The 19,739-nt window shown below is 41.4% G+C and overlaps 1 protein-coding gene across 2 annotated transcripts in view; it reads right to left on the reverse strand.

Moving 5' to 3' along the window:
• Positions 1-1,293: 1,293 nt before the first annotated feature.
• Positions 1,294-19,739, reverse strand: part of LOC146624431 (transcription factor COE1-like) — an 84,937-nt gene continuing 66,491 nt past the window's right edge. The window contains exons 11-16 of one of the 2 annotated variants that reach the window (XM_085363918.1): positions 13,972-14,060; positions 5,659-5,724; positions 5,412-5,574; positions 4,332-4,514; positions 3,401-3,598; positions 1,294-1,361 (exon numbers count right to left, since the gene is read on the reverse strand). In XM_085363918.1, coding sequence (XP_085220044.1) covers positions 1,294-1,361; positions 3,401-3,598; positions 4,332-4,514; positions 5,412-5,574; positions 5,659-5,724; positions 13,972-14,060 — 767 coding nt within the window. Of the gene's footprint in view, positions 1,362-3,400; positions 3,599-4,331; positions 4,518-5,411; positions 5,575-5,658; positions 5,725-13,971; positions 14,061-19,739 lie in introns of both variants that reach the window. The other variant, XM_085363916.1, reaches the window with a different exon arrangement.

A 19,739-nucleotide genomic window follows, 5' to 3' on the forward strand; every position in this document is an offset into this window, starting at 1 on the left:
CTTTAAATACATCAATATGTTTTCCCATCTGCGCAGCTGTGTGACCGAAGCGACATTTAAAACATCAATAGACAAATAAATCAGTAAAGTGGTGCGGGGACGCATCTTTTAAGCTCACACACATTTAATTATGCGCAGCAACAGTTGGCATATTTTAACTGTACGTTTGTACGTGTGCCTGACAGATTGCATCATGGCATGTGCTGCCTTTAAACCCGAGGGATGGGTGTCAACATGTGAGAAGCAGAGCTCAGCCCAAAAGTGACACACACATACATGTCGCACACACAGAGCCGCGTTTACATCACTTCAGAGGACATTACTTTGGACATTATGTTCACTTCCTGGAGAATTACCCCAACCGTAACCACAACTACTGCTTGCCTGACCCCTACCTTTGCCCTGCACATTATCCTTGGTGGGCCCCTGTTGCTTTGAATACAGAGGTATGTTCCCATGAAATGTGCACAGCAAACTGGAGAAATTATTAAGTGAACAGTTTTTTATTTCACAGTGAGTGAAAACTATCAAGAAAAAAAGGATTAATTTATTTTAGTACCAGCATGACAAAATTGTTTCAGTAAAACCTCCAGTTTTTTCCTTTCAGTCACACACACACACACACACACACACACACACACACACACACACACACACACACACACACACACACACACACACACACACACCATGGAGCAGGTAGACTGACTGTAAAAACTGTCAAGAGAGTCGAACAGCTGTCATTGTTGATCGCTCCCTAGTAAGCTGCTAGTGTGTGATCACCCAGTGTCTGTGACAGAGGAAAGTGTGTGTGTGTGTGTGTGTGTGTGTGGAGCTGTAAGTGGGATGTGTTTATTTCAGCTGTGCTTTGAGGCTACGCTTTGAGTTCCCACACCCCCGCACATGCTCACTCTACACACACGCTGACATACAGCTACACAAAGCCAGTGATGTTGAGCAATAAATTTTCCACTCCAAATGTCTTTTTTGGGTGGGGGTCTTTGTAAATATCTAACTTCCCATCTTTCTTCCCAGCCAATAGGAAGACAGGGAGGAGTTACCCAGCAAAACAAATTTCTTGATCTGTACACGAGAAGAATGAAGAGTTGGCGATGAGGCGGGAGAGAGGGAAAGAAAAGCTGTACAAGGGTGAAAAAGCAGGAAAGTGTTTGAGCAATCGTTCAGTGGAAGATGTGAAACACGGCAATGGTTGCTTCAGTGAAATTAGTTGAGTAAATGTTCCAATGTAATGAGTTAACAGAGCTGAAGGAAGAATCAGTAGAGGAACATACTTCAGGTGAAGGCCAGGCCTTGTAGAGAGCTGGCTGTTGAGTACTTGCTAGAGTCCACAAATGTTTGATCTGGTAGAGAGAGGAAGGGAGAAATGATAAGGGAAGGGTGGCAGTTCAGAGGAATAATAAAGAGGGGAGGTTAGAAGTAAAAAGAAAAGACAGGAAAAAGAACTGAAAATGTTTTAATCCAAACTATTAAGCAAAACAAAAATAAAACTTAGATACAATAGTTTAAAGTTTAAAAAAAAAAGCTATTTAAATAGTTTAAACGTGGCGTTCTCAAAGTTTTGGTCACTGCTTGCCAATTTACTCTTAGTTACACAGGCCTAGAGACAGCCTGTTGGCAACCATGGCGCTGCTCCCAAAGAGGTATTAAGGTTTCCAGATGTGACAAATGCGCACTTTGTCTGCCATATTGGACATGATACATTCTTCAAATGGCTAGCAGTGGTTGCTGGAGGTTGGTGACTCTCACAAATCACCAAAGTTATTGTTGCTGTCGGTAGTTTTTCATGTTTGTCTGCAAATACTTGCTAACTACTTGCCGAGTGGGAGTACAACGTGAAAAAGTGCAACACAAAATGGTAAAAGAAGGTTTGCCTTCAAAGTAAAGGTTATACCTGTAACCAATATGGTTCAAAACACGTGACATTTACTTTAAAGTCAAACAATCGCCATTTCCAGTTTGCGTTACACTTTTCACAGTTTTGCTACAGTTTGGAAAGTAGCTGGACGGTGTTTGTAGACAAGACCGTCTACAGCAGGGGTAGGCAACTCCAGGCCTCAAGTGCTGGTGTCCTGCAGGTTTTAGATCCCACCCTGGGTTAACACACCTGAATCAAATGATTAGTTCATTACAAGGCCTCTGGAGAACTTCAAGACATGTTGAGGAGGTAATTTAGCCATTTAAGTCAGCTGTGTTGAATCAAGGACACGTCTAGTTCATGAAATCAGTCTATGTGACTGATTTCAACTAGGAACAGGCAGCAACCTCCAGAAACGTTAAACCAGCTGGTTAGGTAGCACATACCTTTCCATAGCAATGGCAAGCTGGCATCAGTTTGCCAACTAGTCTCTAGGCCTGTATGGCTGAGGCCTTGGGGAACCAAAAATATTCTGAGGGCTGCAAATGTTAACATCCAACACAGTTATTTAGCGTTTGTCTGATTTAGGGGAAGGTGGCTGTCATCTTTGTGGTTGTTTATGGCGTTTTAACCTTTATAGAGACTGCAACATTTCTTAATAGCAGCTGTATTTGTAAGTGTTGGATAATGTTTAGTCTGCTATGAAACAGAAGAGAAATGTTGCCTTGGTCTCATTCTGAGCTGCTATATAGCACAATGTGACATGAGCTAGGACTGAAAGAAATACAGCATTGGATTATTTTCTTGTTGCACTTGCAGCTTCATAAAATGCTGCCACTGACCCATTAACTGCACTTTTATAACACTGAATTAAAGTTCCGCGTTTACATTTTCCTTCCTTTTCCAGTCATAAACTTATGTTGGTGTATAAGGGCTATTCTAAGTGGCAAGGGACGAGAACTTTCCAGATTCAACTTAAAGCTTTGGAAGGGATATTTTTATTATTCAAAAGTGGCAAAGTTAAGAGAGGAGAATTAGTTTAGCATTTTTTAAGTTGGATAAGCCTCATTACACCACAGATATTGTTGCCTGTAGTGTTTCAGGCCTGTAGCGCAGAAAAGAGAAAATTAATACTAATGAGTGAAAGTCATTTTAGCCCAGAATCACCTTATTACCATAAGCATGCAGACTCTCGAGACTCTGACTTTGAATTGAATCTATTTGGAATAGCATTGTACCCATTTTCATTACAATCCAGTCAATAGCTCTTCTGTTATTTCACTAATAAACAGGAACGCCACAGGGGATGTTGGGACCAGTTTGGACCAAAGAAACTCATTAATCTAAAATATTTAACCCTAAAACAGTGTGTGCATGTGCTCACAATGCAGTAAGGATCTGAGAGGAGTTAGAGGATGATGTGACAGACTAGTTGAAAAAACAGGAACGAAATCATCCTAAACTCATGTGCTGGGGAAAATCCTACCTCGAAGCACCATATGATAGACTAACATGCTAAATTACCTTGAAGCCCGTTGCCGTTGGCACTGGTGCAGGAGGGTGGAGGGGACGACGAGGGCCTGACTACCGGAGCAAAGGCGGACTTTTGTTTAACTGCTGCTGACACCATGTTGGCTGGAGAGAAGGAGAAGACACCAGAAGAGGAGGAGCAGTTGGAGGGAAGAGAGGTGGAGGAGGCCATAGTAGGACTGGATGGAACAACTGGAGAGACAGGAGAGAGCAGACAGAAATTAAAATAAAAATGATTAAAGCTTCAGAAACTAATAGTTGATTCTCTTTTGAATGAAATGGGAGCACCTTCTTCCCTATTTGAGATATAAAGTGTGCTCATGGTGTGCAAATACAGGCAAAATTTGCTTTTCATTGTAAACAAATCAGGTTCCAGAGTTGTCAGATGTCCATCTATTGCATGTGGCTTAAAATGAACTTCATGGGAAGTGTCACCAGATGGTTCCAGTCTTCCAGTTTACTCTTCTCAAACAAAAAAATCTCGCTTCTCTCTACGTGGCTCCACTCTTCCCTCCCTCTCTGCTTTTTTTTTTTGGTCTTTCCTTTCTGCTAAATGGAAATGGGATGCAATTAACCAACAGAGGGAGAAGAGGTGTGGCTGTCAGATAAAAGGCACTCTGGGAAGGAGGGAAGAGATGGACGGAGGACAAAATGGAGCGATGAGCCGTGAGTTGGTGATTGTTTTTGAAGACGCTGTGACAGAAAGCCCCATGGGGGAATCTCCACACAGCACATCTGAGACTTTCACTTTCTGTCCACAGGCATTTTGCGCGTGCGCGGTTCAGTATGCGTTTGTATGTGAGTGCATGGTGCTGCTTTCATCTGTGAGTCTGAAGGTACTGATGGTGTATGTGGGCAGTGTGGAGGACCTGAAATTAAATGGCAGCGGTGCAAACACATTGTAAAGGTGCACAGATCCACTCACTAGCATAAGGCGAGTTGGCTGCAGAGCCATTGAGGAAAGTGGGCGAGCCTCCCAGGTTGGTCATGCCGGTGTTGTTGGCGTAGCCATTCATGGTGCTGGTGACTGAGGTGTAACTGGTCTGCTGAGGTGTGGAGCTGGGCACATAACCGTGGGGTGACACACTACTGCTGCTGCGCACAAAACCTGCTGGAAATACGGAAAAAGGACTGAAGTGATGCTAATTAAAATAATTTATAATACACATCTCCACACACGGGAAGTTTCAATTTAGCATTTCCCTGGTTGCAGAACAGAACTCCACAGAAAGTGGAACAGTGGAAGCATGGAGTGTGTGGACATTGAAGATTTCCAGGGCTTCCAGTGTAGCCAAAGAACAGACTTCCCGTTCCATGTATTGTTCTTTTTTTATAAATTAAAATTTAAAATAGTGAATAAACAAAACTAAATTGGCAATGGGCCTGAGGTAGAATTTCAGAAAATGAAACCCCTCTTTTGCTTTGCACAGTGATTTTTTGTCCTTGCCAAGAGGAAGATTGACATGGTTTGGACATGTGCAGAGGAGGGAAAGTGGATATAATGGACATAGGATGTTGAATATAGAGTTGCCAGGCAGGAAGAAAAGAGGAAGACCTCAGAGGAGGTTTGTGGATGTAGTGACATGCAGAGGTTTGGTGTGACAGAGGAGGATGCTTGGGATGATCCACTGTGGTGACCTCTATATGGAGCAGCCTAAAGAGGAAGAAGATGTAGCTGAAGCCTGTTTAAACATGATTGGTCAGTAGGTCAGGTAGCTCCAAACAGAGACCAGAGATTTTGAGTCTTGCCTTCAGATTCTGTATATAAATATATATAATAAATATATATGTTTATAGAGATTAAATACTATGGGATGGCTGATAAAGAAACAAATATCCTGCCTTTGATTTAAAACCAAAAATTACAAAGTTCCCTTTAAACCGATTTTAAACATGTTCCTGCAAATATGTAATAAAATGAGCTCATATGGTGTTTTTAGGCTGCGCTGTAGCGATGTTAAGTATTTAATGGCAATTACTAAACAGCATGATGACAAATTCTTACCCTGATTGGCTTGTGAGGGTTCGGATACGTTGACGGACAGCTGCCCGGTGAAAGAGTTGACTCCCATCATGCCACTGTGAGTTGAACTGGAAAGCTGGGTGTGACCTCGAGGAACGCTGTAAAGAGCTTCTGCGATGTCTGCTGCACGTTTGAGGATGATCTCCTGCAGGAAGAAGAAAGCGCTTTAGAATAAACACAATGGCAAAGTACTGATTTCCCTCTTTCCATGCGGTGTGTGTATGTGTACCTGGTTATTATGAGGCAAACCATAGAGGGCTTCCACCAGGTCTGCTGCTCTCTTCAGAATGACCTCCTGACACAAAGAGAGAGAAAAGTTGAAGACAGCAGCACGTATTACAGTTAATCACCTGTAACTGTCTCCTTCTTTCTACTTACATTTCCTTAAGAGACGGGAAGTATGAAAAACCTTGAATCCATAAAGTAAAATTGAGCTTCACACACATGAAGGCACACCCATAATTTCCACTTATAATAGTTGCTAAATGATACACATGTGCATTCCCTTTCCCCTTACTTCACATCCATTTTACCATCTACTCACGATAAACAAATTGCTCCTCAGTCCTTTTAAAGGCAGATTACCTGCTGTCAAGTCAAGTGCTTTTATGTGCCTGTGCATCTTAATGACATCTTAAGGTGACAGGTATTTAAAATATACTCTGAAGTCAATCTAAAGTGCTGCAGGCTCTTCTGCTGTGCATCTCTGTTCAAAATAGACCACAGTGTGAGTAGTTTTGGTCTCGTGCTGCTCTATTTGTTTAACAGGCCAGGTGACCAATAAAGCCAGATTAAGCTAGTTTTCATTCACATTTTCTGGATCTTGTGATGGAAAGTGCAATCAGTTATTTAAGGATTTGATGCCTTCCCCTCCCCCACTTGTTCATGTCAGTCCTCCCCACACCCTCCCCTTCCTCTGCTTTCCTGGTCCAGCTTCAAGTGTTTCTCCTCCACTTCCTTTTTGCCATTTTGCACACATGCTGGGAATCGTCTCCTCCGTCTTCCACTCCCTTTTGCTCTTTTGCCAAGCCTCTTTATTGTTTCTCCTTGCTTCCTCACCCGCCCGCCCTCTTGGTTTCTTCCTCTTTCTCTCTGCGCCCACCCCGGGGTCTAAGGTGTCTTGTTTAACAGTTAATGTGTTGTCGTTTCCACAGCGTGAGGCTGCCCGGTGACAGAGAGAAAATTACTCTGTGCTTCACAGTATTAACCTGCACCGTGTGACACGCTCACACACGTACTTACAGTTGGCTGCATGTGTGCTCTCCTGCGAGTTTGTGCCTGGTGGAACATATTGCCTCTCCATCAGTGTGTGTCTGTGTGTGCGTGTGTGAGGTCACAGAGCCAGTCAGCAGTTTTAGTGTGCCTGTCCACGGTGCTAAATTCAATCTCTTACACATTATTATGGTCTGGCTGCCTCTCTGTTAACCTGTCATTATTAGACTGGTGAGCTGAGACACACACACACGCACGCACGCACGCACGCACGCACGCACGCACGCACACACACACACACACACACACACACAGAAATCTGATCCTGACTGTTCGAGTGGTTCCAGTAAGGCCAGTAGCTGATAAACGGGAAGGAAAGATGATCCTCTGGTAACATCATCATTATCAGGTCTGCAGGCTTTGGCTGCTACGTGATTCAAGTGTCTGGAATCGATGCACTCTGAATACTTTGTTCATATTTAGACGCACACATACATCACCTAATTAATCTTTCAGGTTGTGCTTGTCCGTAAATAGGAAAGTATGTTCGTCAGATTACCTCCTGGCTAATACAGATAAGTAACACTTCCAGCTACGTTTAGCTGACGTGAATGAGACTTAACGGGTTGTCAAAAAGCCCAACGATCCAGTTTTGACGTCCTATGGGCCTCGACAGCCTGCAGCCGCTTCAGAAACTAGGTAAAAAGTTCAAATTTGCTTAAAAAGTTGCACATGTCTAAATATTCCAGGTTTCCGTTTAAAAACTGCTCATCTGGTGATTTACATGTAAAAGTTTAGGTACAGAGAGTGGACTTTATTACTTATTTCCATAATCCTGTCCAAGTTTAGATGTTTGCATGGATGTTTTTGACATGCAAATCACCAAATCAAAACTCACTGGGGTGTTTTTGGATCAACCACCTCCTTCGTGTTTCTGCCCATCAACTGCTGTCTCGGCTTACTGCGGATAATGATGAATTATGACAAGTGATGGAAACCATCTCTGAAATGTTTACTTGTTAACCATGAATCCTTTTGTTTACTTTAATTGCTGCAATAAAGTCCAATTTTACAGCTTTTTATCTCTGCTTGATTCTTTCTTGATCATGCCACATTTCATCTATTGTCAGGTATTTATGGAATATATACCTGACAAGCACTCATTTGTCATTTCAATTTTGTGTGTTTGTGTTTTGTCACTTTTCCAACTCAACATTGGATCGAATAAAGGATGCAAGTCCTTGATTGAGTTTATATAACTGCTTCTCCAGACTTTTGTAACCTTTAGCATAATCTATTCCTGTCTGTTTCGGGTAAAAATGCAGACAAACAGTTCGTCTGCCAGACTCACAGAGAGAGAGAGAAAGGCGGGAGGTGAGCTAAAGGGAAGGCAGATCTGCTGGCAAAGAGAAAGAATAACAGGAGGTGTCTAGGTGCTTTTACTGTCTGAGTTATGACCAGCACTAATGCGATAACCATACATTACACACACACGCAGACACACACATGTTGTATGCATTAGGACCAGGAAATGCTGAGCCGAGTCTCTGCGGGGTCAGATGTGTGTGTAACGTGCGTGTGCCAGGCCGGCACAGACACGGCACACACATGACTTATTCCTCCCTAATGCTGGCACATTAGCTGCCCGATCCGCTTCTAATGCGCCATTAGGGATGCCGTACATGCAGGGTCACACCTCGCAGTGAGATGATGTCATACTTTACATGTGGACTCACGGGAGATATCAGGTCCGATCACACACAGATACAGAGGTACTGACGTGTTCACTCATACACACGTCCTTTAGGGAGCGTTTCTTCTCTTGCTAAAAACGCTGCCAGATAGTGTTAGTACTTGAGGCTTCAGATTTTATTTCTTCTCATGGGTGGTGAGGTGGTGTCAACAAAGATATGTGTGACACACACACGGATTTAGAGTAGTTTCAAATATGTGTGTTCATGCATCACCACAATTACTCATAATGGTGATGCTGATGACATGACCTCAGTTATGTACGACATCATCAAAAGGAGTTGCATAGCAATGTCAGCTGAGTGAGTCACCAGAGGAAGTCACCACTCTTACAAGGGTGACACATACTGGTCAACCTTTAAAACCATGAACACCCAAAACCTGAACTTAAGGAAAAGAGAGAGACGTGTCTGTGTCGAATGATCCAACAAAAGGAAAATATGCTTCCCAAATAACCGTTTACCAAGAAAAGAAATGTGTGAACTGCACCAATTCACTTCCATTACGACACTGAAGCATCACCTGTTCATGTCTCTACCTTATAACATATACCACCATCATTGAGGTGACTGTTGTTGTGATTTGGCTCTAAGTAAGACTGAATTGAAGTGAATTTGTGGACTTTACTTTTGAAGCCTCGAGTTGAGCGTCGCGTCACACCATGAGGGAGGAAGAGGCAGAAACACTGCATTCTCGGGTCCACCCTAAAGCAAACCCAGACTTATCATCTTTTTTACTCTAGCAGGGAGGATAATTTTCAAAATGAACTTAATGAAACTTAATAGAAAAGTTTTTACTGAGGTAAAACATCGAGTGAGGACTGAGCAATCACTCACACAGATGACGAGCAGTGGGTGGGTGATGTGCACATGCAAAATTTGGCCCTTGATTTTACAAAATGTATCTTTACCCCAGATAAGAAGCAAGATTATTATCTGAACAAATATAACCTTAAAATGGCGATCTGATGGGGAATTCTCATAACTATTCTTCAGGTTTTATGAATTAAAACCAGGTTAATGTTAAAAACGATGGAAACCACTATAGAAAAGTCGCTGACTTTTCAAAATAAAATGACACTCGTGATGTTGAAAACACAGCCTACTGTATGTGTCTTCAGGCGTAACGGTCCATATGTGCGTCGCTGTGTACAGAAAGTGTACGTGCACGTACATATGGCTGGATGTTGAAGAGATCACAGTGACACAAACTGGCAGCTGAATATTGCTGTGTGTTTGTGTGTGTGTGTGTGTTTGTGTGTGTGTAGCCAACAAAATCCCCTGAATGTTCACTGAACAATTATCGAATCGGCTGTCCACTGGTAATCCTCTCACACACTCCACTGCCCCGCCTGTTTGTCTGTCCGTCTGTCCGTCTGTCTTCTTTTTAGGCCTGGAAACAAACTCCTATAACTTCGATAAATGGGCTGATCGATTCTCAGGATGAGCAGCCAAGACTGTGGTGTGTGTACACGTGTGTGTGTCTGCATGTGTGTGGCTCTGGCGCCAACCGAAACACCCCCACTATATTCCATCGCCCAAACTTATTTCGCTCACCTGCTCACATGCACATACTCGCCATCATTATAACCATTTTCATATTGTTCTCTTATGTATCCAGCATCGCACTAACAGATAAGACAAATCCCCATGCAGTCCCTCCCTCTCTCTCTCTCTCCCTCTCTCTTTGGTGAGCAGCAATAATGAAGTCTCAGTTTGATCGACCACACGGCTACAAAATGATGAATTACCCAGCGACGGCCACACACATGCATCACACGCACAAAGACACACTCACACACAGAAGCAGATACAAGCATGTGCGATGAACCTTGATCTAAAGTGGGAGCACTGACGGTATAACACAGTTAATAACAAAGAAAGTACAGACTGTATTCAAATAAAGTCTGGCTTTAAAAGCTTTCTGTCATCAGAATGATCTCTTTCTTTTTTTTGTAAATTGGCTCCACAGTGCTGTAAGCCTCAGAGAAATGCATGAACAGAGGTGAGGGGGAGATGGGATTGTACACTTGTTTTTCTCAGACTTTTGTCAATCATTGTCTAATTTCAAAAGTGATCTGAACTCATTTGCCATGTTTTTCACCCTTTACCCTGTGCCTGAAGAAACTGTGACATGTCCCTTGGTGAACAGACGCTTATTATCTTAAACCTCACTTCTCATGCTCCCGAAGAACTTCATCTTGATCTCACCATGACTGAAAATCTCTGGGAGATGCTTCATGTTTGGCTTTGATTAATTCTTTATCATCTGTTGCTTCAGTGTGACACCTGATCAATGCATGGCATTACTTTGGTTGCTCTGATTGTAGCTTTATATAAAAATATTTTCCATGGCTTCAATAATGAGCCTGACCAGTTTTGATGGGAGTAAAAAAATAAAATAAAATGAAATAAAAAAAACAGGCCAAGAAAAAAATACTTTATAGTGCTTTGGGGTCAGATGTGATAATATTTGGTTCTAAAGGTATTTATGGATACATTTATTTGCTCGGCGTGCTCATTTGTTTTTTTTTTAACTGACAAACTTAAGCCAAAAAATGAAAATATGTCAACTAAGGCCGAGATAAGGCAAGATTGTTCAACTCCCCCTTTAAATATTTCACTTTTCATCACTTTTCTCATGAAGAGTTTTTTGGATTAAGGAATGCACACCTGCTATGTGCAAGAAGAAGAAACAGAAGAAAAAACTTAATTAGCATCCAGTGTTGCCAGTTAGTTAAGTGGCAATTTTGTCACATTACCAGCATATTTTGCAGAAAGCTTCAACTCAAACACAGCAGATTTTTCAGTGTGGTCTAAGTTTATTATTCCCCCCCTTTTCGATTTCATGTGAAACACAACAAAACAAGCTGGAAGCATTATGTATTACATGTTAGCAGGGCGTGTCTCTTGCTCACAAATTAAGCAGAAAGTCCGATTATGCTTGAAAAAGTGAGTCAGTCACTTCTCTGACTCAGCCTTTACCAGAAGCTCCTACTAACATCACTTATGGTATTGCACGCTTCAGGTTGCGAACCTCATTTCCTGCACAGATTTTTCTGCAGCACTTATTGCATTTATAGTAAGCTGAAACAGGACAGGCCTGCTCAGAAAAGCTTTTAAAAGAGTTAAATCTTCTCTGATGGGCTGGCTTCATTCCTCATATCCATCCCTGACTGCGATAACTTTTTGCACAATGTATGCTGTATTTATGTTAAGCCTTAAAAATGCAAAACACATTTTCAATCTGCCCAGTGCAACACAACAAACAACAAATGGACCATAGGTAATGAGTTACACTGAACTATCTTAGAATTGCCTGCATACGCAGACCATTAAAGAGGTGCCTGTTTAACCAGTGCAAAAATATACTGAAATTAACTGTTCCTATTCTTGAGAAGTATTGAACCATTGGCGTCATGGACCAGGAGAGTGACTCACAACTCACAACTCACAACTCACAACAGTGAGCTGCATAATATCCCATTGTTTGGGTTGTAAATTGATTTAAATGTATTCTTTAAAGCAGTGACTTGAAAAACTTGTCCAAATAACAATCATACTACTATATCACCCATGATTAAATGGTTAAGACAAAATGTTGATGGTCATACCCCTACAGCTGCGATCCATCCTCAGACAAGACTATGAATATTTGTGCACGGTGAATATAGTATAGGTTTGAGTAGGGAAATAGCATGGTTATGGGATAAAGCGAAGATAGAGTTAGGCGGCAATGTTAAGAACAGATTGTTGCTACCGTAGATTACATGGACAAAAGTACTGGGCTGCACCTCTTAGATCCTACATCTGAATTACATTTAATTTTAGATGTTTTTCGGTCCATTGTCACTGCTGTATAAAATCAAGCATGTTCTAAAGAGCTCACTGAGTTTCAGAGTGGTACTGTAGTAGGATGCCACCAATGCAACAAGTCAGTTTGGGAAGTTTCCACAGAAACTCAGACACAAAGTGACAGACCGGGTAAAGTTACAGAGTGGGGCTGCTGAGTGCTGAGCTCCAGTGCATAAAAACTGCTAACGCTCTGCTGATTCAAAAGCTGATAAGCTACAAACCCCCTTCAGCATTAAAATCAGCACAAATAACGTGGTCTAGGAGCTTCATGACATGGGTTTCCATGTTCGAGCAGCTCCTGGGGGTGTTATCACCAAACTAAAGCAGAACTTTTAGGAGAAAGTCTTTCCACTTGGCAGTCATCTTAAAAAGCCCCTGGGGAGTTATCAGCAACAAGGACAAACTTTTATCTCATTGAAAAAGGAGAAAGCTACAACTTTAATCTTAATGATCAGTTATATCAAAATGCATGTATGGAACTATTGCTGATATCTGAGAAAAGTTACTGACTTTGCCACAAATAAGGTTTTAAAAGTTTTCCCGCCTTAAAGGTCACATTTTGTACTGTACATGTGACCATTTTTTTTTTAAAACTATTTTACACCTTAATTTATGGCGCAGATATTATCTGTGTCTCTGGCTCATCTCAGCAGAGCACTGTAAACCTTAAGAATAAGAAAAAATGATAATTACACTCAGCTACATGTTCACTATGACATCCAGGACCCCATCCAGGGTGGCTGTAGAGCAGGCTGTAGGTAGTAGAGCAGGTCACCTACTATAAAGAAGGTTGATGTTTTGATCCTCATCATCTCATTTCTAAATTTGACCGTACTGTAGGTTTATTAGCTTTTAAGCAACAGTGAGCTCATTACTGTTTACCATAAGTGAAAGCAACAAATCCACCAGTTATGTTTATTGCGTAACGTATTGAACACGTTCCCACGGTGATGGTGGACATTACATCTGATTGATAACACATGTGGTTGATCCAGGGTGTCACCATGACCGTGATGACACAGCTGTATCACCACATCCATCACATCGTGACCAGCGCCCACTCTTTGATGATGTCACAGCAAAGACAGCCAATCATGGACTAGTTCCAGCAGGAATGGCGAACCAATCAACAGCAGCTGTTTACAAGGGCATGACCTCTGCCTTCACAGATACACAATTTCAGACTTGAAACAGGTCGACTTGTGAACACACACACACACACACACACACACACACACACACACACACACACACACTTTGAGAGAAGTCATCCTGCATGTACAGAGCAAGATGACAGAGTTTGGTATCAAAGCGGAGCTCATCGTTTGGTGCTAATTGTTTACATCTGCTGAACCTTTAAACACGCTGCTTGATCTCCAGCTGATAAACAAATAATCAGATATGACTCTCTGATCTGGAAGAGACTCAAGCACTCACCCTGTAAATGTGGAGCTAAGAAACTGACACACAAAGGGTTCACAAAGAGGTAAAAGAACAGCCCACAGGAGATTTAAAAACACATATTCTCGTCAGAAATATAAAAAACAAGCATATACAAAGCAAATAAAATATAAGCACAAAGTTCTTTCATTCACATCTTTGTAAAGCTACAGTTTCTGTCCTTTTTGAAATATCCCTAAACAAAAGACAAGTTCTTGTTTTATTCTAAGTCCAACAAGCTGTGGTACAAATGGGCAAGTTGTGAATGTGAACTGTTTCGGTACCTTTGGCAGCCTCTCAGGGTCACCAGGGTGCCGAGGAATGACCTTCTGTAGCCTCTGGAAGCCGTAGTCGATGGTAGGTTCGTTTAACGCTGGAGAGGACAAAGAGAAACAGAAACAGAGGGAATAAGTAATATGGAAATTTCCTGAGAACAACTGGAAACACTCCATCTCCAGTGTTGACATCATGCTGCACTTGTGGGTGTAGCTGGAAAGTTTTCTGACATAAACCCATAACTCAATAACTGGGAGTTTAAATCTTTCAACTTTGCACCTGCATTGAGTGTTTATTCAGCCAATCAGTGGCTACAGAAACAAGCTGTGGACACAACTCTAAATCACTACCTGTTAAATTCATGCTGCAAGCTTGTCAGCACAAAGTGACACTTTACACATTATATTTGTGTCCATCTAAATCCATCTTTCAGGCTAGACCTCCACCAACTCCTGCTGGATATTACAGGCTCACTCTAATATGTCCATCACTTAGCTGCTAACAGGAGGGGAAAGCACTTTATGGCTCTTTATTACCTTCAAATTTCACGACTGGATCTTACCACTACTGTACGGAGGAGGAGGATGCTTTTTTCAGATTTCAGGTTTTTTTTGGTGCAGGAGTCTCTTTGGAACTGATTCAACCAAGCGACAGCCAACGACCTCCATCAACCCTCACCAACAAGTCAGGGAAAACAGATTTTTATCCCTAGCTACTGGAGGCTAAAAGGGGTGCCCCAACTAGTCTTTAGGCCTTAGACTTGGTTTGCTAAAAATAAAATACTCATCTGGTAAAGGCAGACCTAATTCATTTTAGCCCTCAGATAGATATTGTGGGTCTCTGTAGCTACTTGCTTCTGTATATGTTCCTGAAGGGAGTCTCAGAGACAGGTAGTATTTATCTATTTTACTCTAAATTATGTGATAGACATGCAAGTCATGTAACTCATATCTTAATATAAAAACACAGATTGCATCCTTTAAAAAGCACTTTACCACAATCCCAAAGGCTTCCTGTCACAACAACAACAATATTGTAGCTTCTTTACCACATTTTTTTTTATAGGCTACACATGTATGATAAGATTTTCCATCAGCCTTTCACTTCTTGTTCCACCATCTGCTGTTTCTAGAAATGTCAGCTTTGCTTTTTTCCATGTGCTTTTAACCACTTTTACGGTCTGAAGCAATTTTGCTGATTTGCAGCAAAATCCCACTGGTGTCATATATTGTAAAATGTACAACTAGGGACTGGTCATGAACCTTGAGAGATAAAAACAGAGCTCACTCTCACCTCTTGCTTTAAGTCATCAGGAAGATGACTTTCCTACAAGATTTACATTTAGCAGAATATGTCTGTGTGTTTCTTGGGGGCAAAGTCAGACAATAAACTCATATTTGTGTAAATTAATGGTGATTTACGATAAACCAAAAATTCAAAGGCCTTCCCATTCATCGCCTCAACCTCCTAGTAGTTCAGCGGATAAATGATAAGTCAAAAGATGCTATCCTTTTCTCAAAAACAACAAGTTAGAGTAGCACCTTTAATGCTCTTGTTGCCGGTGCTCAGCCTGAGCGCGCATAAACAGACAGAATCACAACATCTATGGCAATCAGCACGGGGAGATCTCACTAGAGAGGAGAGAGGATGACATCTCATTTTGTGACATTTTGTTCCCAAGGAACATGCTGGTATCAAGAAGCGTTTTTTGGGGGGTTTTTCTGGCAAAACTGGGTTGGAAAATAATGAACCTGCTCAGCATGAGCCAACAGAAGCCTGGAAGTTAGAGATGAGGGCTTGTGACTGAGAGGTCGGCAGTTCAAAATCGGGCTGGGAAACTGTAACTGAGAAAAATACATCTCTCAGCAACTACTGTGGATATTCTCCCGAAGCAGAACGCTGTTAAATGTTGAATGCTTGACTTCAGATTTTAAATTTATAAAACTTGAAGAAAGCCTAGCTGTTAAGAAAACGTGATGAATTAAAGCTGAATTGTGTTTCTTCAGATGCATGTAAGAGAACAAAAACAGGCCAAACAGACCTGTTTCTTTTATGCCTTTATTCTACACTCTGGGCATCACATGGGACTATAACGTCACTGAGTAGCAACATCAAATTCAAGTTTAAGATCACCGGTCACTTTATCAGACACACTAATATCAGGTATGACTCCCTTGTGTCTTCTGAACTGCTTTAAGTCTTCACGGCACAGATTTAACAAGGTGCTGGAAACATTTCTGAGAGATTTTGGTCCATATTGACATGACAGCATCAAACAGTTGCTGCAGTTTCATCCATGATTTCAATCTCCCTGTTCCATCACATCCCAAAGGTGTTTTACTGGATTGAAATCTGTTGACCGTGAATGCCATTTGAGTACAGTCAACTTATTATTATATTCAAGAAAGTAGTTTGAGATGTTTTGAACTTTGCAACATGGCGTGCTATTGTGCAAAGAAAAAGCCATCTGAAGATGGGTACACTGTGGTCATAAAGGGATGGACATGAGGCTGTGACAATGCTCAGTTGTCATAGTGTCCCCTAAGCCTTTACATTACCACAGCTGCCATGAACAGCTAAACTTCAGCAGGTCGTCTTGACCACATCTACAATCCTTAAGGCATTAAGGTGCTTCCATGTGTTTGGCTGATCAGATATTTACTTTAATGAGCAATTGAACATATGTCCCTGATGGCAGTGAGTATATTTCTGCACCACTATTTGAGACATCTACAGTTGCCTTGCATAGTTTTAGCTTTATTTATTAAGGTTTTACCTCTGCAGAGCTACATAAATATAATCTACAATAAATACATACATACCTTAAAACATAAGCATTAACTCTGGGGAGGCGGCCCAGTCTAACTGATATTACACTGCCATTATTAATGGTAGCAGACCTGATAGAGTGCAGGCGGTTAATGCAAATATGTGCAGAGATGGATAAACCTGGTGCAGTCGCTAATGGTGTCAAAAGCACTTGTATGATAATAACACTGCAGGTGTATAATCTAAAGGGTTTTAAAGAGCGTTTAGTGTTCACTTTAATGTCCCAATTACAGCCCTCTGCAGTCTTTACACAATCAATATGTCACTCAAGTAGAGACATGAAAGCTCTGTCAGTCAGGATGACGGCTTTAAAGGATTTTCTGTGTTTATTTATATGTGCTGAACATGTGTCTTCACCCCATTTTTCGACCCATGTATGCTTAAGTTGAGTTAAAGAATAAGTGTAGAAAAAAAGACAAAGACAAATGGACACATGAATGGATGCACAGTAGGTGTGGGCTGCAGAGGGTGTGTCTGCACGTGTGTGATGTCCAAGTGTGCAGCTGCAGTGATATCGGGTACTTTCCACATCCAGCACTATTAAATTAGTTGCAGCTGAATATCTTGTGTTGTTTTCTAGTTTCTGTGTGTGTGTGTGTGTGTTTTAGATATATGTCTGTTTTATTATCACATCACACCCAAGTTTCTGGTTTCTGTTATGTCCTGAACCGCAATTTGTTAGCAAGATAACTTCATAAATTGCAGAGCTATAAAAACACCAGATGTTAAACTGTCATGGACAGTACTTCTCCCTGCTCCAAGGAAAGTTTTTGGACAAATTATGATTTTTAAGATCCACATAGGATAATTATGTGAACATGATGGAGTGGTCTGGAAGGAAGTAGGTCAAGGAGGAGCAGAAGAGCAAGAAGAAATGAAAGCAGAAAAGAATAGAATCAGGTGAGAGGTGGCGAAAGGAGTGAAGAGAGCTTGTGTTCAAGCAATAAAAACAAACAAAGCCGAAAACTAAACTTAGTCATAGTTGAGAAAAACAAAAATTAGAAAAACAGCTGCCTAACAGTCAGCGGGATATCAACTGCCAAAATTAACTGCCAGTGTCAGATCCACGCTCCCTGTACATCTCTAGAGACGATGCCAACTGTAATATCACACACACACACACACACACGCACACACACACATTCATGTACAAATATACAAAAGCATGACTTTGAGCGGTTTCAGTACCTTAGGCCTCAAGTATCTCCAACTGACTCTTTATTAATAGAACTAAATGTTTTTTTAAGGTGGGAATGTTTGCGTATTTATGGATTTGCGTAGTTACATGTACAGTTTGTGTGAATTTTGAAGCAAAAAGTTCAGGTTTCCCAAAAGATTTAGCAGTTTCTTAATGCACAGAAGCAACAACATCAAATCAAATCAAATCACTTTTATTGTCACATCACATGTGCAGGTACATTGGTACAGCACATGTGAGTGAAATTCTTGTGTGCGAGCTTCACAAGCAACAGAGTTGTGCAAAATACAATAATGATCACCCAACAGAACTCACTCCAGTGGTTACACATCAGCTATAAAAGGCATTAGTAGTATCAGATTAGGTTCACTTACCATAGAAATGCTGACAACTACAATCAGTTGGGGGGTCTCCAGATGCCAGTTTTGACATAAGGACATAGAGTACAGTGGTGTGAAAAAGTATTTGCCTCCTTCATGGCTTCTTAGTTTTTTGCATATTTTTCACACTTACTGGGTAACTGGGTAAATGCAAAATGACGTTTTTAAATGATGATTTCACTTATTAAGGGAAAAAAGTTATCCAAGCTTACCTGTCCCTGTGTGAAAACATAACTGCCCCTTAAGGCTATTAATTGGTTGTGCCAACCTTAGCAACAAGAACTGCAATCAAGTGTTTGCAAAAACTGGCAATGAGTGTTTCAAGTTGCTGTGGAGGGGTTTTGGCCCGCTCTTCTTAACAGAATTGTTTTAATTCATCCACACTCAAAGATATCCGAGTAGGAATGACCTGTTTAAGGTCAGACCACAGCACTAGATTTAAGTCCAGGCTTTGACTAAGCCACTGCAGAACCTTTATTTAGTTTTTTGAGGTGTTCAGAGGCGGACTTGCTGGTGGGTATCAGATTATTGTCCTGCTGTGTAATGTAAGTGTGTTTCAGTTTAAGGGCAAGAACTGATGGCCAGACATTCACCTTCAGGGTTTTTTGGTAGAGCAGAATTCATGGTTCCATCTTTTATGGCAAGTCTTCTACACCCTGAAGCAAGTGAGACCTGCAGGTCTTTAGATGTTTTTTTAGGTTCTTTTGTGACCTCCTGGATAAGTTGTTGATGCGCTCTTGGAGTGACTTCGGCAGGCCGGCCACTCCTGGGAAGTTTCATCGTTCCAAGTTTTCTCCATTTGTGGATAATGGCTCTGACTGGAGTCCCAAAGACTTAGAACTCGCTAGTAACCCTTTCCAGACTAATACATGCCACTGACTTTGTTTCTCAGTTGTTTCTTTACATTGTTGCATGATGTGTTGGTCTTTGAGAGGAGATCACCTTTCGGCGCTTTTCCCTTTCTGCTTGGTTTATTATTTGTTTAATGTTCAAATTTGTCAACAATATCTGAAAATGTGATAAATATGCAAAAAGGAATCAGGAAGGGGGCAAATACATTTCATAGCACCGTGTTAATCCAATGATATGAGTTGTGTCAATGATGAGTCTAAAAAAAGATAAACAGCTTCAAGACGGTGGACGATTTGGTGACACTGAAGCTTGAACCTGTTTCATCTCGACAAATCCTGCCACCCTTCTGCCTGTGAAATCATCACTGCATGACTCCCTCCTCTCCCCTCCTCCTACTCTCTTCCGCTTCACCTCCTTCCTTTTTTCTTAACTACACCTTCTGCCACTTTTATCCGTCCATCCATTCTTCCACCGCCCCTCCATCCTCCAGCCTAGTTCTTCCTCCAGAGTCCAGAGC

The sequence above is a fragment of the Diplotaxodon limnothrissa genome, linkage group LG10, assembly GCF_057381915.1.
Source record: "Diplotaxodon limnothrissa isolate DT_005_m linkage group LG10, D_limnothrissa_male_GT1.1, whole genome shotgun sequence".
NCBI lineage: Eukaryota > Metazoa > Chordata > Actinopteri > Cichliformes > Cichlidae > Diplotaxodon > Diplotaxodon limnothrissa.